The 23,072-nt window shown below is 46.4% G+C and overlaps 1 protein-coding gene across 6 annotated transcripts; it reads right to left on the bottom strand.

Moving 5' to 3' along the window:
• Window positions 1-2,260: 2,260 nt before the first annotated feature.
• On the bottom strand, window positions 2,261-19,952 carry VEGFA (vascular endothelial growth factor A). 6 transcript variants are annotated; one of them, XM_072139793.1, is made up of 9 exons: window positions 19,511-19,952; window positions 15,069-15,117; window positions 12,468-12,664; window positions 12,152-12,228; window positions 12,026-12,058; window positions 9,387-9,434; window positions 7,327-7,464; window positions 6,657-6,748; window positions 2,261-6,029 (listed from the first exon to the last, which is right to left on the bottom strand). In XM_072139793.1, the coding sequence occupies exons 1-8, from the start codon at window positions 19,583-19,585 to the stop codon at window positions 6,694-6,696; spliced, it is 672 nt and encodes a 223-aa protein (XP_071995894.1). In that variant the 5' UTR covers window positions 19,586-19,952; the 3' UTR covers window positions 2,261-6,029; window positions 6,657-6,693. The 6 variants fall into 6 exon arrangements, with proteins under 6 accessions (XP_071995894.1, XP_071995893.1, XP_071995897.1 ...); XM_072139792.1 differs by having other exon boundaries at window positions 9,369-9,434; window positions 19,511-19,949; XM_072139796.1 differs by lacking the exon at window positions 9,387-9,434 and having other exon boundaries at window positions 19,511-19,945.
• Between the last annotated feature and the right edge of the window lie 3,120 nt (window positions 19,953-23,072).

Genomic DNA, 23,072 nt, shown 5'->3' with positions numbered 1-23,072 from the left:
GGCTAAGCTGCAGCAATTTACTGTGAGACACATGCTGCACAATCACTGGTGGCTAAGCTGCAGCAATTTACTGTGAGACACATGCTGCACAATCACTGGTGGCTAAGCTGCAGCAATTTACTGTGAGACACAGGCTGCACAATCACTGGTGGCTATGCTGCATCAGTGTACTGTGAGACACATGCTGCACAATCACTGGTGGCTAAGCTGCAGCTATTTACTGTGAAAGATGCTGCACAACCACCAGTGGCTAAGCTGCAGCTATTTACTGTGAAAGATGCTGCACAACCACCGGTGGCTAAGCTGCAGCTATTTACTGTGAAAGATGCTGCACAACCACCGGTGGCTAAGCTGCAGCTATTTACTGTGAAAGATGCTGCACAACCACCGGTGGCTAAGCTGCAGCTATTTACTGTGAAAGATGCTGCACAACCACCGGTGGCTAAGCTGCAGCTATTTACTGTGAAAGATGCTGCACAACCACCGGTGGCTAAGCTGCAGCAATTCACATCAGCGGCGTTGTGACCAGGGTTATACACATTCCCTTCTGTAAAATGATTCAGGTTTAGAATACGCAGCAAATCTTTCGCTGCTGCAGATTCCGGGTGTGAAATTCCCCCTTACATAATACAAAGGATGAACTCCGGCCCATGCGGCAGTGCGGTGTCTGCTGCGGCTGCAATCGCTGCAGGAATTACACTCGGGTTTTGGCCTCTGCGTTCTGGTGCTCTGGACCATTCCTGCAGATACACAGGTCAGACACAATGTGGAACTACTCCGGCTTTAACATTGGGGGGGGGGGGGGGGGGGTGCTGTATCTTTATTTTGATCAGTTTTTCCTCTTTGCAGGTTTTTGGGGACTTTTTAAGGTCCATTTTTGCGACTATTAACAGGGTCTTAAGAAATGAACCTGTGGGTGGGGCTGTTGCAGTTTTCCTAAATGATGTTTTCTTTGTTTTGCAACAACAAAGTACAACTGACCCCAAGATTAGTTCCATTTGTGCACCTTAAAAGTCACAACATAAAAAACAGACATGTATCATAACGGCAAGATACATAAAGATACATAAAAAGTTGCAAACAAATGATACATGAGCCCAGTGTGTATCTCCCAGAATTCACTCAGCTGCTGCTATGTAAATCACTGCGGGTTGAAGGCGCAGCCTCCATGTGATGTGTGCAGGGAGACCCGAGGATTTACTATGGGAAAAGCTCCTGAGTCGTCCCGAGAACTCGCTGCTTGTCATAACATTTCTCTGACAACAGATGTTTCCTGCTGCCGGGGTCCATGGGGGTCTCCGAGGATGTGCTGCTAAACCTCGGGGCTGGACATGGATCTCCCGGATTTTGGACAAGTGCTGAGGTCTCTTCAGCAAGTTCAATGTACTGTATGAGACTGGGTCAAAAGGACCTGGTGACCCGAGGTCGTGGGGGTGAGGTATCGGGCACGCACCCGTCTGTTTATGAGCTATTCTTGGATTTGTTTTTCTTCCCCTTCGCCCTATTTTGTCTCGTATTACAGATAAGAAATGTATATAAATATCTTGTCTATGTCCCCAAAATGTCCCAATCCTCAGAGTTGATTGGCTGCAGCAGGAGCCTCCCCCCTGTATTCTGTAGTGCAATGGATTTCTGAGCTCTATCCCTGCAGCCAGAGATGGAATAAAAGGAACAGACAAATGCCTAATCCCTCCCTACTAAGGACGGCGCCATATCATTTATTGTGGTGCTGCTTGGTATTGCAGCTCAGCATCATTCTCTTGCATAGGACTAAGCAGCCAGTCGGTCGTGGTAGCAGCGTTAGACCCCACCAAACTGATGGCCCACCCTCAGTAAGTCCTGGATCTCTGCAGGGTTTCTACACAACCCGGATATAATGAGGTGATGATTATATTTCCCATGATCCCTCCAGGTTTAGAGGACACAACCATAATGTCTGCCTGACCCCACACATAAGGAGGGGGCACGCAGGCCAGGGACCACCAGTGTGGCCGACGGTATGTACCAGGGCAGGGACGGGGGCGAGGGAAGAAAAATGAAGCAAACGCAGATATTTTTAACATTATATTTATACTTTCTTTTTAAAAAATAAATATGTTTCTACATAATATTTAATCTGCAAAGAAAGATGTGTTAATGACTGCTTCTCACAACAATACAAATGATAGCACCAATAAATAAAACACATATTACAATTAAAAAAAAAAAATAAATGTTAGGCAGAATTAACTTTTTGTGTTTTTGAAATTTATTTACAAAAAAAAAAAAAAAAAAAAAAAAAAAAAAAAAAAAGAAAAGAATAAAGGAGAAGGAGCGGGGAACCTGTAGTGTTTAATGCTGGATATACATATAATCCCCCTGGGCCCAGGCCTTGTGGTAGAGACTTGGTTGTCTAGGATTGTGATGGCTTATACGGATGACAGCGCTACGTGGTGCAGGTATACAGCGGGCGCTGGTCAGTGGAGGACGTCCGGGGGGAGGTGGTCAGGGGAAGCCAATAGTGGATGATCGGATGGACAAGTGGTGGACTACACGACTACACAAAGCTTGTAGTTAGGGGGGAGGGGTCTGCTCTTTGACACTTTTCGAGTGGACCAGCCACCTGGACATAGGTTGGAGGGACAAATACTATGGATTCACTGCCAGGAATTATTCTGTGCGGCTTCCATCTCTTTATTTTATGGACCCATTCAGTTTAAAGGGTCAGCGACAACCGGCTGTCACCGCATGGACAGCAAACAGGGAGCACGAGTGTGATTAAGGGTCATTTCACACGGACAAATCCACTGCTCGAAACGCAGTCCATGTCTCGCCGCTACAGATCGACTTAGTGGGTTTGCGGGTCGGAGACATGGACCAAGATTCAAGCAGCGAGGTCAACCCTAGAAGGAAACCATAAGGCTCTAGTTGTCCATGCGCAGCCCCCGGTGCCTGTGACCGCTCTGCTTTACACTGCACACCACCATGTAAAAGATTGGGGAATCGTCCTGTTCTTCTAGAGTTGATGGGCAGGGGACAACACAATACACACCCCCATGTGTAAGCACAAGTGTTCATCCTCCAGTGGAAAGACTAAGGGTAAGAAGTCATCATTCAATATAACATCTGGTGACATGAAGCTTGTGCCTCCCCATGCAGTATGCGCCGCTGCTGTGATGGTGAATGGGGGAGGGGGTCAGGGATACCGGCCTCACCTCCTCCCACCATCATCTCACTCAGATAACCTGACACACTGCAGCACAGGAAGGCAAGGCTTGCTTTGTGCACAGGCGACTCAACAAAACCCATGAATATGTTGGGTTTCACATGTGCAAAATAGTAAAATCCTAAATCACTGCTTCCCCGATTTACACAGTCCACACAATAAATACTTGCATCTAGAACTGGCTGGGCCAAGACACCAAATACTAGCTGATAATGAGGGCGCCCTGAAAGACGGACAGGTGCTTGCTACATCTGACGCGTTTCGCCGATCTCCGTGTGTCACATTAAAGTACAGCAAATAAATACAATAAATACTGCCAATGGGACGTTACTGCTGGGGAGAGCTGGTTTGCAGTCATGGGGACGTGTCTGACCGACAAGCAGATAGAATAACACACGCATCTGTCATGGTAGCTGCTTGCGGGAGATGCAGACAAGGTTTTATCCTTCGTCTAGAGCAAAGGCAGCAGGTAGATGGCTCCTGAGCTGTTCCAGGGCAGCAACCTACCTCCTAGACAGTCAGAGAGCTACTTATCCCCCTGCTCTAGAGGAAAGATGAGGGAGTAGAGTTGTCTGCTTACCTAACAATTAGATGAGTGCAAGCGTGATGGGCAGTGGGAGACGTACAATACCAGAGACCCCCTCCCCACCCAGAGCTGACTGACCGCCTGCACCAGCGATGGTAGCAATGACTTGTAAAGAAGAAAACCACCAGAGAGAAGAAGGGGTAAAACATTGGACAATTAATGTATTTGTAATTGTATAAATTATTTTAAATATAACAAAAGAAATACTGAACCCTCCCGTGCTCTCGCCTCAATTCATTTATCAGCTTTTTTTCATAGAAAGGGACATTAAATAAGTGTAAGGGTGAGCTGCTCTGCCCCCATGTATACACATACACACACTCCAGGTCCTCAGGCTCACACGAGGTGCAGATATTATCACTGACCGGGGCCTCATCCGCCATGTTGCACATGTTTGGGGCCATCAGTAGACTTGCAATGTGCTTTTTAGATCCTACAAAAAGGCACTTAGTCGCTCCATATCTAAATTTGGCACTAGAATAAGGTCCCCCCCCCCCCCCCAGCAGTGGGAGGGATCATTTTGGATCTTCATGGGGTGTTCTCGTACATAATGGACACAATCATTTACAAGCTTCGAAGGGGAATACATGGACCACCGCACATGTTCATCCACACCGGTAAATGTATGACAGCCACCCCTTCCTCCTACGTGAGAAGGTTTCCCAGACAACTTTGCAGTGTACGCAGGGATTTCGTACTAACACAGTCTAGCAGCAAAGGAGCCAACTCCCTCATGCAGGGATCAACCCTTTATTTGTGTCATTGTTTTATCAGTTAATCTTTCATCGGCACTAGAGTCCTAAAACCAGACAACAGTACAGGGTATTGCGGGGTGAAGGAGCAAAAGCCTCAGACATTTCTAAACTGCAAGGCACGTGGAACCTTAGAACAGGTGTGTGTATCTGTATACATGAGATACATAGGCAAGGCTACAGTGAACGCAATCTATAGATTCTAGCTATTCCACCAGCTGCAACTCCAGGACTCACGGTGTTAGGTTGAGATATAGTTGGTGCTCGGACCAGGTCGCTTCAGATTCTCAGACATGCTAAGCCAGTCCTGGTACTATGATTTGGGTGGGGGGGAAACCGTTCACCCACTGGAAGGCAGTCTCACTCAACATAAACAAGTCTCATTCATTAAACAGCAAGCTGCACTCATTGAGCGATTCGTACTCTTAATATAGTCATTTCCACTCATTATGAGTGAGTCTTCCTCACTGGGGTGAGTAATTAACTCAATGTACAAGAGTTCACGTCATTGGCCGATTGCTTGCTCATCCCAATGGATTCTAGTGATTACCGCCAGGTCCGGAACCATTCCTCTCATGACCTCCTTGGTTTTGGTCCAGACAATCCTTGCTTCTGTGGGATCTTGAAGTAGTGTTGTATTAAGACCTCAGAGATAAAACTGGAACTGGCTCAGCATATGCCCGACAAAATGGAGCCAACGGGTCACAACAGGGTAAAAACCTCCATGGGAATTAAAGTCCATATACACACATCGGTCGACATTAGATGCCAAACATGGGTGGAAACTGTGCACGATGGGCAAGGTTATACAATGACGTTGTCTCTCGGCCAACCTATGGCACCGATTAGTCTCCATTTCCTCAATGAGTCCATCTGCAGAGGGCACAGGGCAGGTTTTGTGAAGGATCGAGTTTTGCAGCTGTAGGACTCCAGAACATCTCAGCAGGGTTTCTTTTTGACCTTTGATCTGTGTTTTTTTTTTTGCATTTTTTTTTTTAGTTAAGTATTGGTTTAGCAGAAACTTAGCAACGACAGATTATGATCCAGAATAATAATGTTATTATTAGAGGTTAGCGTCGTCTGAGTAGCTATCCCCCACGTACGTCAGTTAAAAAACGAAAAAAGGTTGGCGACCAAAGTCCAGTAAATTACTATTTTGTTAAGAAAAACCCAATATATATATATACACACATATATATATATATTTATATAACTATTTTTAATTATTATAATAATATATTTATAAGAATCCAAAAAAGTTATGACCCCCGCTGTTCTGGCTCTCGATGTGTAGCAGCATCAATTCTGATAAGGAGAAGGAGAAATGGCGGTTACTGAATATTACAGCTTTTTCTTTCCCTCCTTAGGGACACGGAATGCATGAGAACCAAAGTGCTGTGCCGAGTTTCGATCCTTCATTTCATTCACTCCATTTTGTCTCTTTCAGGAGACTTTCTCCTCATCTCACCGCCGTGGTTTTTCACATCTGGAAGTATTGGAAAGAAACAAGATAAAGCAACTTAGTTTTTTTAGCAAAACTAAAATAAAATGTCATAAAATACTGAAAAAGGACTTTTTGAGAGGGCAGCGACGCCTACACGGCGACATGGAGAGGTCTGTCTACTAGTGAGTGTGTGATGCCAGCACACGACGGACCATGGACACTGTTACACTCCTACATTAGTCTGGAAATCATCAGGGGACGGGACTCAACAAGAATAAATCACATCTGAGGAAACACAAGGCGCAAGACGTAGCCAGTATTTCATAAACTAATGTCGTGAAAGGATTCATTGCCATGACAAGGCTTCTTAATATCCCAAATGAGAAGAATATGGCTCTGCCTGTGGGAGAAAGAAGAAGAGATCTCCAGGAACCAGCTCCAATATCTCACGTCCAACTCTAACCTTGGCTGACATCTTTACATGGCCGTAATGGATCCATAGGGCGCTAACCATCTCTAGGCTGGGGGGCGTACACTCTGCCCTAGAATACCGTCCCAGTGTAAAGAGAACAGCGGACACATCTAAATACGAGGTAACCCTAATCCTAGGACTCACAACAGATAGAAAAGCATTCAGGGTACAGACAGGTGTTATTTGGGGTGACTTACTTTGCTGCAAAGGGGTGGCACGTGTTAGTGAGCGAGGTCAGCAGAATAGGGGGCTGCATACGGCTTGGTCTGCTCTAGGCTTCTTACCTCTCCTAGTGAAAGACAACAAACTGATCTAATTGGGTTCTCTGGGCAATCTCTATCAAAACGTAAAAGCTATGGCTGATAACTGAAGAACCTGGCGCCTTACACTGCCCATCTAGGCCGCAAGGGGTACAGCTGGTATTATTAGACAATATATAGCAGGGAGACTCAAGGACTCGGCTTTCCCTTCTGTCAAAGGGCAGACAAAAACTCAGGCTGTGCCATACACGAAGTGGAGCTTGTTCTGGAATGGTATGTACTGCTTTCCTCTAGTGTCAGCTAAAGAACAGACTGTCACATACATTGGGTAAATCCACCTCGGAGGCTCTGGTTCGTGTAGACGCTGGGTAGACTGTGTGGGCTACAGGAGATTAGCAGTAGTAAGCCTCCCTGCAGATACACCAGGCGGCTATGGGATGACTGATGGATGACTGATGTGCATCGCTATTGTACAGGTATGAAAGCAAACACAGTACAAATACAGAAGAACACAGGCCGTCCTCTGAAGGCAGAACGTCAGGCAGCAATAAGCAGGATGAAGCGGCTCTATCTTTGCATTTGTTTCCCACATGTACGGTAAACCAACCTGCAAGTCCTTTCGTTTAACTCAAGCTGCTTCGTTTTGCAACGTGAGTCTGTGTTTTTACAGGAACATTTACAGGTCTGGGGGTCTTGGACAAACAAGTGTTTTCTCCTCTCTGTCTCTGTGCAAGGCTCACAATGACTGCAAAAAGCAAAAGGAAAAAAAAGAGTTCTAAGCTACAGCGCAACAGCAAGAGAAATGTCAACATGCAATACTCCTGAACACATTACAAGCAATCCCACCCATCCCCTGCAACACTCCGGGGTGACCACCTGCCCTGCCTGCTTTTATAGCTCCCATCCGCGCATGTGCTGAAATTATGGATACAAAAGCAGGAACTCTCAACACTCAGAAGAAGGTGGTCACCCTGTCTAGTATCATAGGTCAGAGTGGTGCCATCAGGGCTTACAGTAACACAACCCAACAGGTTGTCCGCTAGCTTATGCCTCTTCTGGCCACTCTGGGAATACATAGGTAGGTGGTCGGGTCCTTATCTGTACCTTATTGTGTTATGTCCTTTGTCAAGAGGCAAGACAAAGCAGACAGCAGAGCATTAGGAAGCCAGAAGCTGCATTTGGAAGGAGTAAAGCTGCACAATTAATGTAAAAGGCCAATAGTGGAAGAGTTACGATTAGACCAAGGATCATGGGTTAGGAGGGAATTTCTAGTTTATTCTACCTTCCAAATGCAGCACGTCAGGGTTAGAGTACAAACAAAAGGAGGGAAGAGACAAGTTTGGTATCAGAAAAAGAAGAGGTTGCACACTGCCTGTCTATATACCATCACCAACGTCATACAGCAAAATGCGTGTGAGTGTATGACACATGAAGACCACCAGGAGATGAACACAAATGGCTCACGTCATGCCTCCCTCCACCCGACCCCTCTAAAGGTTTTCACATGAACTCAGGAACTTTTTGTACCGAGTGAACAATCACAAATTTTCCCCGGGGGCCAATAATTCAGCCATTTCAGTTCTTCTCCAAAAGGTCGTATTTTTGGAGCCCGTACTAATCGTTCATTACGGCAGTCTCACTCAGGACCCAAGGTGAAGCGTACACAATGTATGATGATCTTATATTAGGGAAAGCCATTGTTCACACCACAAAACCCATCACGTCCAGCGACGAGATATACACAAGTGACGTGGTACGAACCATGCTAGGGCGTTGTGAGGGTTGCCTACACGCCACCACCACGGACTCTCCCACTGAGGTTTTACCTGTAATGGAGATGATAATTTCTCACCTATAGGATAATGTTTTTAGACTTAGGTCCCTTAGACTGCAGACTGTCGGCAGGATAAAAATTAAAGGGATCCTGACAAACATGTCACGTCTACAGCCAGCTGTCTCCGACAATGACAACACTTTCACTTTGGCTCAAAGAGAGACTGCGGCTTTCCAAGACCAAGTAACGAAGGCCCACAGGTCACACTGAGGCACGGAGGGCGCATTGTGACTGCATCGCTGGTTCTGGACAGCATTATACATCACATGTTACTTCACAGATAAAATTGAGAGAGAGATATTCGGCAGGAGAGTAGCTGCAAGTCATGACTTTATGTCCGAGAAGTCATCATATTTTGTGCTGGATTCAGATAAGGGTCCCACATGCCTCTAAAAGTCAAGGAACTGGAAGATGCTATTGTCCACCACCAATGCTGCCACAAGCCACCGCAATGTCATCCCCAACAAGACAAGCTGACCCAATGTTATCATGAGATCTGACAAGATAATGAAGAAGGGAATCCATACAGCGCGAGTGGTAGGGGTCATGGGAAATGCCATGACCGAAGGATCATTACCGGGAAAGCAAGTCTCATGATGACATTAAGACAGAATAACATGCCCTTTTCATCGTGCCCCGCCACCACCAAGGCCTCCAATTAAATCAAAACAAGTGGGAGATTCTCGAGTTTTATCGACCTCCATCCGCAAGCCACACGAGCAGATTAATGGGATTAAAGTTATGGAATGAGGTGACACGATGCCAGATTTTTATTTTATGGTTGGGATTTTAGTGAGCACACGATACAAACGTACAAGCGGTGCGATTTGTACCGGATTTTCTTGCGCTTTCGTTTATGGCCCTTCCCTCGTTTTGCTTTTCTGGAAGAAAAAAATAAACAAAGAGCGAGAGACAGAGAGAAAGGGCAAAAAACGAGAGAAACTCGTACAAAATTACGGACGGCAAGTGCAGGGACGCTACACAGTGACTCAACATTACTAGATGAGTTTAGGTGGAGCACAGTGAAGACCCTGTGCTGGGGGCATCCGTCATAAAGTTTGGGATTGCACGAGGCACAGGGGCGGGGGATGAAATATGACCGATTTATGTGCTCAATACTAATACTATTCTATTAAGGGTAACAAACATGATGACATCATCACATCAACCTGGATCTAAACACTTAAGAAGTCTAAACACTTAAAAGTTTCCCCATCGAGGAGGCACCAAGATGCATCCATCACCCCAAGACGGGGCCACCTGCAGAGCGTTTCTATCATCTTCTCTGCACTCTTCAGACATATTTGGGTATTGCTACCTTGTGGAATACAATGCGATCAAAGTGAAGATCCAGTGCAATAATTAATGAAACCCACATCTCTGTAGCCACCGCTGAATAGAGACCTAGCGTCAGGAGGACTGGCTTGCTTGGGGCAGATCCCTTCTCTTTCATGTAGATAGAGTACCTGCATACTAGGCTGGAATGTGGCTTCCCGTCAGACTTCACCATGACTAGGCCCTCATACACAAACAGGATAGCGGCAGCGTGACCGCACCTAATCTACTCTAGACGCCACACAGGTGCTTGCTATGGGCTGTGAAAGGCATCAAACATGGAGCTGGCTTCAGTTCATAGACAGCACAGGACAGCTTTATCATCTTGCAAAACTTGGCGATGAGGAGAGCAGGTCTCGAGCAATGCTCGCCGGTTATCTTGGTCACGGCTATCTCCTTCTGCCTCATTATGAGGCTGCATGGACAGCAGAGGTGACCTTTCCCACACACGTGGCTGGATATTAATAGAAAGCTTAATAGGAAAAACATCTCTCTCCAAGAGGCCTTTCTACAGGAGAGCAACATGGGATATGCCCTCCAGCCTTGCTCTGACACTTCCAGCAGGTAGCTGCTCGTTCAGAGAGTCACTATGGCAGGGATATTGCTTGGGGGTAATATTACAGCAGAGGCTTCTGATCAATCGTCCATACTGGATCCATGGGAGGACATGGTGGAGTGCTGAAGCTTCTTCCATTTATACCTTGGTCATCCACCTGCAAGCCGTAGATGACGGAGTTTTCATCCGAGAAGGTAAAACCTGTAATACTCTCCCGCAGCACAGCGACCTCAGCTGACAGGGTGCAAGTAGAAAATCCAACAACAAATCTACCAGCTGATTAGCAAGGATGGCAAAAATGGGACACCCTGCTGATCTGATACAGATTGGTCTTCCCTAATGATAACCCATCATGAAAATGACTGGAAAAGCAACCACAATATAGGAGGACTGGTGCATCTGCGCTTACAGCAATCTCTGAATCTCTGCACACATTATTGTAAATCTGATTAAAAACTGGAAAAACGTACGTATATATTAGCAGTCACTGGCAAGCAAAGACAACTTTTACTAACAAGCGATGATTGGCTTGTGCACTGGTAAAAGTAATGATATCCAAATTGGCGGCCACAAAAAAAGCGTAATGGCTTTTGCACATCTCCCCAGACGGGAAACATTCCGGCTCTGCCGTGCGGACAATAACTTTGTCAAGTACATAAATCCCTGTCCAGACTGCGAGGCACCATCTCCCGATATGAACAGGTTAACATCTCCTGGACCATGCAACATAATGAGCGTGCAGCAGCTGGAGCAGGTTTTTGGAGAGGAAAAAAAAAAAAAAAAAGCTGTAGTTGCACCACTGCCAGCTGACAGGTCCTGACAGAGTCCCAGAAAACGCCTCACCTTATCCCCCCTGGGCTCCTGTCCCACCCCCTCCTTCTCTACCCACCACCTCCTCTTTTCTAAACATGGATTGGAATGAAAGGAGGCATTCAGGCAACCGAGGGCCACAGGTCTCAGTTTTAGTTCAGTATATATGGAGCCTGGCAGATGGGTCATGATACCCCTGGACACACAAAGATTGGGGTATGAAACCTCTAGGCATTATATAGTGATTGCGGACAGGCTGACAAGCAGTGTGTATAGAGATACAGAGAATCAAAAGAAAATAGTTATTTCCCTCTAAGATTTTGTCTATTTTCTCACACTTGATCTGGGTCATGCTCCATTCGCAGGTTAGAAGTCCTGAACTCATAAACCATCACCACAGCAAAGGTTGAGTACCCTGATAGCCAGCAAGAAGGTTATCCAGGTATTAGGCGCCATGTAGCCTCCTACCTCAGCACAGTTAGAGAAGCAAAGAACGAAGGGGAGCGTCATTCAGAGAGGATAATCTCACGTACACAACGTATTGTCCACCGAGGAGCATCAGTGACAATATACTGCACATTAAAGCTGACCATCTCATCATATCAATGCCAGGACCCCCTGAGAGCCCACCATTTACTCTTAAGCAGGGGAGTCCTCTGGCTCGATATATTAACCTTTACATTGCTGCAAAACGGGTTAACAATAGGTCAAAATGCTTCCTAATGGTGGGTAAAACGTGCAAATATCATATATAGAAAAGGGGTCACTTACTTTTCCTGTTTGCCTTTAATTTCTTTCTTTTGTCTGCAGATAAATAAATATAATTTAATTTTTTATTTATTTATTCCCCCCCCCCCCCCTAAGATTGATAGAGAATGGTGGTCTCTGGGGTCTCACCTGCATTCACAGCGACTGTGTTGCTGGAAGGTCTTTTCCACATACAACTGACTCATGTGAGGCTTCATCCTCAAGATCTACAAGAAAGAAGGCGAGGAGGTGTCACTACCATGATAATAGGCCCGGGGATCTTATAATATGGCATTATACAGATCGCATGTCAGCCACCGGTGCTCACGTACAGATACGCAACAATGTCCAGTTACTCAAGAATGTTAATCCAAGTGTCTCAGTAAAAGTTTATAAGAAGCTGAAATGGAATTACGTGCAGCAGCCCCATGTCTTGTAAAACATGCCAGGGAAATGGGCCACATACCTGCATGGTGACATTGTACCACTCCGTGGGTACGCACTCGAAATTTTCGTCACTGCAACATCCCGCACACCTCATAAGGGGTAAGCAAGAAGGTTTGAAGATGTACTCCACCTCATCTGGATACTCCTGGTAGATATCCACCAAAGTCTCCCGCACTTTACACATACTGCGCTCGTAGACGTTTATAAATGGCACCACTGGGAGGAGAAAGAAACATGGTGGTCAGCGATATACACACAAGATATATCATTATAAATGCTCACATCACACAACTAGAATATGGCCTAATTCACACAGACTGAGGCCTGAAGTTGGCCGTCTGCTGGGGAATCTGTAGATGACCATATCACTATAGAAATGCAAGTTCAAGGACAAAAGATCTTTATTAAAACCTTTCAAAGACAAAAATATCTATTTTTTTTCCACTTTCTTCCAGATGTAACCTATGGGATTGAAACTATAGCTCTGGACAATGTACTGTCAGCCCATGACCTTGTACAGAGTCCCCGCACATCACAGATAATGCACCATATTCCAACACACAGGGTTTACTCTCATTTTCTTTACTGAACAGAAGGCGCTCTAATTCCCGTCTCGCAGAGCTCTGTTATGTGTGAGCGAGCTAATTAGTCGCCATATCTCAACAAGTGGACAAAGACTCCCAGTTAGGATCTGTGGAGCCACATGGTGCCCAGATTAGCAGGAAAAATTCCGCTGCAGCTACTGCATCCCAGGACGATTGTTTCATTGGCCTCTAGGATTAGAAATGAAAGCTCTTAAAAATCTCCCCGGCATCCCGGGCCAGGGACTAGTGGCAGCTCCAAGAACTTCCAGCTGCTGCACCCCTGTGACCACACGCTGTCACCCCCTTAACCAGACACAATCGCAAAATCGTAACACTTGTTGCAAAACTAAACAATTTATTCCCTTGGGTTCTGTCACATGAAGACATAAGACTATTCACTGAAACCGCAGCATCTTACAACAAAGAGAAATCATTTCAGTTGCTTCCATCGTGGTCATTGGCCGGTACAGGGGCCGGAATACATGAGGATTCTGGGGCCGTCATACTCCACTGAGTCTGTCAGGAGTCCTCAGTTAACTTCCAGAGACCCCCCTCCTTTCTGCCAGTAGTGGTCCAAGACTAGAGACCACCGGAGCAGCTGCTGGGAATCGGCCCTTCCCCCTCTTCTACCACTCCTAAGACAAACTGTAGAAGGGCCCCCACCCCCACTCAGGTTCCATTATGTGCATCTCAATTTTTCCTTACGAGCCTTTAAGATACAATAACCCCCTCCCCATTAGCGTCATGTGGCACTAGCAGATAGCGCACTCACCCCGCAGCTCACAGCATTGAACAGGGAAAGAAGGGAAATCCTGTTCTCAGCAAACGGGATACATGGCCGACGCTTCTTGCAGGGGATATGACAACTTTACACTTTACGTTGTGGATTATGGGATCTGGTGTCCGTTCTTTGCAGGGGTTAATTGGCCCAGAGCATGTCCGTGGCCCCGCGTGCAGGCGAGAAGCACACAGTTACACCATGTTTGAGCTTATTCGGAGCATTGGCGCGAGGGTTGATAACCTTAGCTGATAACTTCAGCTGCTGCCATCACGGAAACTTGTCCTCCGCTCAGAACCTGCTTTTATCACATGTGCCGAGGGCAGCTGCATGCAGTACGTGCTCTGCTAAATCTCTGTTTAATTTTGCCACAACAATTAAGATATGATAAAAGGCGCTGTACCCATAAGAAGGTAAGAAGTCTTGACCTCTGTCTGCTGTCGACAAGGGAAATGATAATGAAACTCAAGGGTGTTTAGCCCTCGGCTGCTGCAATCATGTGACAGCGAGTCGTGACTACGTAACAATGCTGGGACGTGCACCCCCATCCTGCCGCACGATCTCCACGTATCAGGAGCTTAAAATAAAACCGGCTGACTAATCTGCAACCTCCCGCAGTCTGGATGAGGAGAATAGGAAAGCTGAATGAGACGCGGCAGCTATCCTTGTACTTGTGTAGCCGGGTGTGAAGGGGTTATTCTCAGATAGCAATGGCGTAGTGCTACGTTATGCCATGATGTGATCAGCTGTGAAAGACTGATCCTGACAATATATGGGCCAGAGCACTGAATTCTGCTTCGCTGCCCCCTTACCCACTATGGCTACCAGAGCTTCAGCCCCAACAAGCTCAGTTGACCAATCATAAAGGTATATTCCAGCCATGTGAGGTAGGAACATCCCTGCATTCATGGCAAGGAACATGTCCAAGGTTCTAGGAAAGGTGCAGACAGGTCCAGTGTGCCACCCTTGCACTGGACAACTAGTCCACCCCTGGTGTCATAGTGAATTCCCAGGAAGGCTACTACCTGAAATATGCCAGACAAGCACCTTCACCACATCTCAAATATGGTGGCACATTATCCACTTAGAAAATGGAACTTGGTGCCCAATCTGTTACATGTATTATCTCTCTCAGGTCACCACAGTCATCCAGAACCAAACAGAAATTTACCAAATTCACCGACACTAGCAAAACCGACAGACAGACCCACCTAAATTAGAAGGAGGCAGATATAAAAACAAAGGCGCTGCTCCTTACCTTCTGTGTGTTTTCGCTCTTTTTCATGTGTGGGGGCCGCCCGAGAAAACTGCAGGGAACAGAAACGGAAATTACAAATAAGGACTTTAATGAATAAAGAGCCAAAAAAAAAAACAAACAAAAAAAAAACACACACCAGTCTCAGAAATAAATGAAGGAAAACTGATAGAATGACAATCCCTCCCCAGGATGGTCACAATAGCATTAGATCTCATGTGTAGATATGACCATAAGTGTCCCATGAGGCCCATGTGAGCGGGTCACAGCCTGTAGATAGTGTTTTTTATTAATATGTTTTTATGTTGCAGTGCGGCAGGGGCTGTATAGAGCAGAGAATAGTAGCCGGCCTTCCACACTATTTACATAGAGAGCAGGATCCTCCCCATACATGGCAATGTTATTGAAGGGTGTAACCACAGCTGGGCAAACTAAAGGATTTTTAGGTTATGGGCATTTTTATGATAAGTTTAGTGACCCAGTGTAGAGGATCCTTCCCGCTTTTACCCTACATCCAGCTTCTGTTTGCTCTTCTATGGCCTTTGGAGCAGAGGTTTTATTTGATTTTGGGCTTGTCCTTGTGATCCCTGCTGCTCTGGGATCAGGGATTATACAACATACGGCCATATTCACACTGTAGCTACGCAGCGGCCTCGGGTATTTGACTAGTGGAGATGTAATCAGGAGCACAGGAAACCATTAAGCTAGAACAATAGGAAACTATCATGAGGGCAATAGATGCTCAATGACTTCCTTCAGTGTCTTAGCTTTTGCTTCGGCTTCCTGCAGGCTGGCGACACTGTGTGGTCAGGGATATACACCATGTATGTTGGTCAGTAGCTTCAGATCATACGTTGCAGCTGCCTGACTCCTCCACTAGATTGAGGTAGTAGTAGGCCCTGCGCCCTCCAGCCCTGCGCCTTCCCATGTTGCTCATATCTGAAGGTCAGTCAGTGCAAAACAAACAGCGCAGCAGAGCCGACCGTGCGTGTTGTGAGCTGCATACATGTTTCAGGCTTGGCTCTGATGGGTCCAAAGTCTACGATCCAATAACTGGAGCAGCACACACAGGTTGGAACATTGAGCAACACAAGTAAACTTCACTGAGTGTTTGTGCCCCCAGGGAGCAGCGTACATTATATATAACATTATTATATAAGGTCACATTCTCCCTGGATGCAATGTATGGAGCAGGAGCTATTGTACAAGGCTGCATCCCCATTGCGGATGCCGTCACAGTATTGCTGTACAGACTCACAAAAATGCTGTTTTTAGTTTTATTCAGAATATAAAAGTAATTCCACATCTCAGTACGGCACATTACATGACACCTAGCGAGTCTGGCGGGAGATAAGTGAGAGCCACCGCCCCGGTGACCACACAAGGGCCGCGCAGGATTCTGATTTCCATATTGCAGGGACAAGGAGCAGATAACACATCTGGTCCTCTTCTGCATATTCACACCAAATCTCATCTAAGCTTCCAAATGCGGAGATGAATACTGAAGCGGAGATCTGGTTACCACTCGACACGGCGGCTCGCACCAAGCGACCAATGAAATCACTGCCTGCAAATAATAACAAAACTAGAAGGCCTTGGCGCTAACCTTTACAGAGGTCCGTGCACACTATGGAGGATGGAATTAGGAAGGACCTTGAATGACAGCAATAATCACAACTAATAGCCAATTATCCAGCCAGGTTGTCAACTCTCCACCGTCATAGAGACCCAGCACTTGTGTACCGTCCACCGGTCCATTCTGGTATCAGCACTCACAAACACTGCAGAAGTGTTTTCCAAGGACAGAACTAAACCTGTAGAGTGATTATAGGTCCTGCCTGTCCTTGTGGTCTGTGCCAGTCATGGCAGGAACAGTGCGCCCCTCCAAAAGGCGCCGTGATCACTGCCGCAGGCCCCTGCTATGTTGGGTGACCTTTTCCCTTGCAGTAAAGCTGGAGGACTGCTGACATGGCTTTGCTAAGACTTGAAGGAGCTCCAGCTCTGTACAGCGGGCTGCCATTTCACCCGCAAACAATGTACATAGCACCTGACCACTCGCTGGCACAGTCATCACAAAACTCCTGGGCACACGGCGGGCTAGAGACCAAAACACAAAGCGAGCAGGTATTAGCAGCACTGCCCGACAAGAGGAGACCGTCTAATACTTCTATGAAGTAACTCCCTTACTTCTACAATATAGAGAGGTTCAGAAATAAATCTGCACTCAATTCCACGGCCATCATTCACCTTCCTCCACTGCTGGGTTATAACATAAGCGCCTGCTGTGACCTTGAATAGTAACATCTGTGGTAACAGGAAAGTGAATCAAACTGTACGGGAAACCGAACACAGTATCGGGGCAGATGTAGCAGAGTCACGCTGTTATTATCTATGACACAATATGTCTTTTTTTTTTCCGCTCAACTTGCTAATCAGAGTTTTTGTACTTTCAATGTTACTGGAATATCTGAGTCTTCCAGAGGTGTGTAAGGAGTTAAAAGTCCCTGAAATCGGATATGGGCTCTTTGGCACACTAACCCCTGTACTTTACTGTAGGTTGCACTGTGGGGTACAGACCCTGCTACCACTCTCCCTCAGCACTTTAGCTGTGTGCAAACTTTCCCCTAGTGTAATAGAGGGCTTATGTCAAGAGCTGAGCTGGAAGCTACAATACAGCAGTTACACCTCCTGAACACGCGTTTCCCGTAGATTTATTCTCTATAAAGTGAGGTTTGGATCCTGCCCAGATTTTCCAGCTATCGCTGTGAACAATGACTCTTTACAGCAGCCAATAGCACAGTTCTGGAGAAAACCAGCGCTGGATTCTCTTAAAAGCAGACGTGGTAGATGGCAGGGTCTCCCCAGACTCCTCCACAGCTAGTCAGAAACAAGGGAGCTGAACACACAAGAGCAAACACTAAGGAAGAAGTGAGAGGGAAGTGCACAACATGACCTTGCAGATACTTGGACTAGGTCATTGTCTAATTCCTTCCTTGTCTGCTCTATGGAAGCTGCAGGTCAGGCCGGCTCGTGTTTCGGGGATCAGAACTTAGTAGCTTATTAGGGGTTGAGGCATGAAGGGCTCCTGGGGTAGTTTGTGTGATATATATGTGAATAGGTTTCTCTAGTGCTATGGATATAAATTGTGCTAAGAGAATCCAGCACCAAAAGTAAGAACCAATAATGGGTCTCCCGCAGCACAAAGGCTTTACTTCTTTTTTCTGAATGGCACAAGACGCTAAGAGCTTCTCAAAGGTTTGGCGAGGAAGTGAAGCAGTTAAAACGTCTCACTCCGCCTGTCTTGCCACAATCTCTCCTTCCTCATTAGTTGAGCTTTGTAACTGTAAATGCTTGGAAAAACAATTAGGGCTTACTTGTAAAAACTGAATGTGAGCGCCCAAGAACCCTTCCCAAAACCTCAAGCAGAGCACGGACAGAAAAGAGCAAAGCCTTGTGATCTGTCAGAGCGAGGAGCCTGTACATTCAAGGACATTCCCAACTCACAAGGCTGAGAATGAGGCCTAGCCATGGATTGCTGGCAGTGTGCTCGCACAGATGAAGGCGAGAGCCTGGCCCAGTCACATGAAAGAGATTTAAAGGCCTTTCGTCTGTCTCAAGGCTAGTTTACATTTGGAAAAAAGTGTACGTGCAGCATGAGCCGCCTGGTAACCCGGCCTCCTGATCTGTCGTCAGAATGAAAAGGGGAGCCAGCGAGCAGGGGGCGAAACTTAAGTGACCCATTAACAGTCCAGTCACACGCTGCCCGCTCACTTCTCCAGCCCTGTATCTATGACAATGCTCTGGGGAGATACATGGCCCCATAGCAGTGTTACTGGTAGACGGTGAGCCGGGCCCCCTATCCTCATGGATATATATGTATCTGACTGTAACTTATTGTACATGATTACAGACACTGATGCTTCTTCATCAATACCGACATATTAGATCTGAATAACAGATACAACCTATAGTAACAGACTATCAGTGGTATCGCCACCACATCCACTGTCACTGCTGTCCCCCAGGAGCTGACACTCAGACATCTAGTGAGCCCTTGGGGATGTGCACCTTGCCGCCAGAACTTCATGTAACTTATGGGGCTGTATTATGCTGCCCACGTGTGCCGGTTCTGGCTCATTTCTTTATTGTTCTGAGCCAGCGACTAGAGGGCTATGATATAGGACTGGTCCCGCTCCCTCTACCATCACATCAAGTTCACACAATACACCGTATATCAATTCACAAAAAACAAAAACCAAGAAACGCGCCTGCAGGGATCACCTGCGACCAGCTGTCCCACGTATTGTGGATATTTATGGAAAGTGCTACGTGCCCAAGCAGAGAATGATCACATGTGCTGAGCTGGTACAAAGCAGGGGCACAAGGAGGGAGGAAAGAAGAGCTGTCACACACTGACCCCCACACCATGGAAGTGCCCCTCTTACCTGGGCAGAGTAGATACACACCAGCAAGCCCCAGTATATCCAAGAAAACAGAAAGTACATGGTTCCCAGTAACATCCGCAGAGGAGCCCCCCGAGAGTGTGCTGCAGCCGAGGACCCCCCACTCCCAGGTGTGACAGTAGATCTTCAGAGCCCGGGAGCCGGGGTCATTCCATGAATCCAGACCCTGCTCTCCGGAGCCGCAGCTGTAACAGATCCCACACAACGACAACAAAGCGGAAACAAAGTTGCAGCCCAGAATAAGTTTCAATCCATGTTTGCAGTAATCCCAGTGCGGGCGGCGGGTGTCCGGGGACGTGCGGCTAAACTCTACAACAATCCCAGCGATCAGGAGACAGACCCAGCGTTACTTCAGCGGCTTCTCGCAGCTCTGTGTCACCCACAGCAAGAACAAGCGATAGCTAATGCCTGCGCGGTACCGCCCCGGGGGGAGGAGCTACCGCAGCATAAGGAGCAGCTCTGGTGTACTGGGGCCAGAGCCTACAAGAGAGCGGGCAGCACTAGATAATAATCAGTAATAGCGCAGGTATTCACACTGTACACAATATTAGCGGATCCGCTCTTCCATTCTGCGCCCAGCCGTCCGCTCGTACAAATCCCTTCCGCCTCTCACCACCAGGCGGCGCCCGCCACCACACGGACACTTACCCGCTCACAGCCTGCAGTCCCATGTACCGCCACGGTGATGACTCTCTGCCTACAAATCATGTAGTCAGGGCGGCAAACTGGGCACTTGCCCAGGGCCGCCTGTCTTAAAGGGGCCCACTGCATGTGGACTTTAGTGGGCAGATATAGTGCTCCTTTATACACCCCTTGGATGAATTGCTGAAGATGATTATCATCTATCTCGTGTCTATATGTCCACTGTCTGTCTAGTTATGTAGCTGCTATAATTTGTCTATTTCCTATCTATATATCAGATTCTATCGAATCATTTATCTATCATATATCTTCTATCTATATATAATCTATATTTATGCATCTATAAATCTATCACCCATCTATAAATCCATTTTCTTTCATATTTCTCTTCTATCATCAATCTCCCTATAACCCAACCATTTATCTATCTCCTATCATCTATAACCTGCTTTATATTTCTGCCTCTATAAATCTACAGTCTTTATCCTATCATCTCTCTATCTCCTATACAATGCCCCTACAGTCGCACATTACACCTCGCCTTGCCCTACTATTGTTTGTAAGCTACAAAGTGTTATTCCTATTGTGCAGGTGTAAAGGACCCTCTTACTGTCTGTAAAAAGCTAGCTTTAATTTGGGGCCCCACTTTTGGTTTTGCTCATGGCCCCACTTTGTGTAAAACCGTGGCTGGCTCTTATTAGCAGCTCTGTGAGGGCACCTACTGGCCACACTGCGATCAGCCATGACTTCTCCCCACACATTCTTGACATTTTTTAATTTGGTCACAAGTTTCTGCAATGTTGATGAGTGCGGTGAATAAGTCACATAGAGAGGAGGACGCTGCGGCTGCTGTCACTTCCATGGATAGAAAGGATCGGCAGATACATGTGATCAGCCAATATAAGCCAACATCATGAGATAACGAAAGCCCTCGTCTTCCATATCAGGGCATCATAAAAATATCACAACTTTAGAAGTTCTAATAATGATGGGAAATCACACAACAGATTCCACTGGGTCATTACTTATTATCAAAAACTAGGGTAGATGCCATGTGTGAGAAACTAAGTGCCCCCCTTACTGCTTCTATAGGAATGGAGAGGGTAAGTTACTCATCACATGCTTTTGATTCATTGACCATCAGCCAGTTCTGGAGCATCAGGAGGAAACATCAGCGGGATCTTACAGAAGACATTGGGGCTTATTTACTAAGGGCCCCGGGGACCGCACTTTTGTCACTTATGATTTAATCTGGCGTTGGAAGTGTGCAGCAATTTTTTTTGATGCACTTTGTTCATGCTGCAGAAATGTGGCGCTGACAGAATTGTGGTGCACGTCAATAATAAATGTGGCGCTGACAGAATTGTGGTGCACGTCAATAATAAATGTGGCGCTGACAGAATTGTGGTGCACGTCAATAATAAATGTGGTGCTGACAGAATTGTGGTGCACGTCAATAATAAATGTGCCGCAAGCACAGACTAAGCATTGGCAGCCCCTTTAGGTGCACATTTTCCGTCTTGTTGGACACCGGGCAGCCGCAACGCACAAATGGCACAGACACTTTAATAAATGCAGGGCCACTGTCTCTTACATGAATCTGGGAAGGTCATAAGGAAATCTCCAACAATCTGAGGTCCATCATTCTACAATTGGAGAATATCTAGAACAGTGGACAATCTCCCAGGAGTGGGAGTCACCCCATGGTCAGACCAGGCTGTACTCAGACACTGCAAAACATAGGAGCCACATTTTTGAAACTTTTCAGGTCTCCGTTGACATGTTGGGGCCAGTTCACACATCAGTTATATCATCAGTTGTTTGCATCCTGAGCCAAAACTGGGAGCGCACATAACAGGCGAATATCTCTCCATTATTTATACATTTGTGTAAGTTTCCACGCCTGGTTTGGGTCATAATAACTGTTGCAAAGAAAAAAAAAAGCCTGATGTGAACTGGAGCTTACCAAAGTGCATGACAGCACAGTAAGCAGAGACTGAACACGTATGGCGTGTTACAATGGCCACCAGGAGAATTTGGCAGTGCAGATGAAGCTGGTAAAATGTGGCAAAACCCGAAAAGATAAGTGTTTTGGCACAAATAATGCCACAATTCAGGCACATTTTAGGCAAACCCTAAGTGATTACAAACGTAGGTCTTTGACAGATCTATTGCCCTCTCAGACGTCCAGGCTTGTGGAGTGACTCTGAAGCGCATATTTGTGTTTTTGGGCTGTAGTTAGATTATTTATAGTTAGTTATCTGTAAGGTCCATGCCAGACCTGTTTGGCTTATCTCCCCTTGGAGAATGTATGGCGGTCGGCTTGTTATGTGTCAGCCTCACGATGGTTATCGTGGCCGCACTGATTAGAGATGTGAGAGGCTGAAGCACCGAATCATGGGAAAGTGCACTCCTGGAGAGCCCCAGAAGGAACATTACTAACACTGATCTTACACACTGATAATTCATTGGCCCACATTTATTAAACTAAAGTTTTCTGCTTGACTTTGCAGTGAAAACAACATGTAAACTGCTTGTACGTGTAATTATAAAGTGTCTCAGCTGCTCTGTGTCCACCAAGACAGAAAAATTGTCACCTAAAGGGACTGTTACTGCTTAGTCAGAGTTTGCAGCACGTTTATACCTGAAGTGCGACACAATTCTGCAGCATGTACAAAGTGCACCAAATAAAAATTTAGCATGAATCTGGCGCCCTCCTGCACTACCTCCACAGCCAAATTGCACATGGTACAGACTGCATCACTATCCATAAATATGGTGCAATGTGTTCATTTATGGTGCACAGTACATGGATAATACATGTGAAATCACATTACTCACTGATGACGAATGTATATTGTCTGGCTTGAGGGTTGTGGATCCTCTGGACCACTGCAGACGA

This window comes from Engystomops pustulosus, chromosome 3 (assembly GCF_040894005.1).
Source record: "Engystomops pustulosus chromosome 3, aEngPut4.maternal, whole genome shotgun sequence".
In the NCBI taxonomy this organism is placed as follows: domain Eukaryota; kingdom Metazoa; phylum Chordata; class Amphibia; order Anura; family Leptodactylidae; genus Engystomops; species Engystomops pustulosus.
Note: the sequence above shows the minus strand (reverse complement) of the source record. Positions and strands in the feature narration are given on the sequence as shown.

What these genes read in the sequence shown, in the direction of transcription:
- VEGFA (XM_072139792.1), bottom strand. Translation starts at nt 19,585, where the DNA reads ATGTTACTGGGAACCATGTACTTTCTGTTTTCTTGGATATACTGGGGC. An exon ending in TGTGTATCTACTCTGCCCAG is followed by an intron (nt 15,118 to 19,510) that starts GTAAGAGGGGCA and finishes TGTTCCCTGCAG; the next exon opens with TTTTCTCGGGCGGCCCCCAC. An exon ending in AGAGCGAAAACACACAGAAG is followed by an intron (nt 12,665 to 15,068) that starts GTAAGGAGCAGC and finishes TTCTCCTCCCAG; the next exon opens with TGGTGCCATTTATAAACGTC.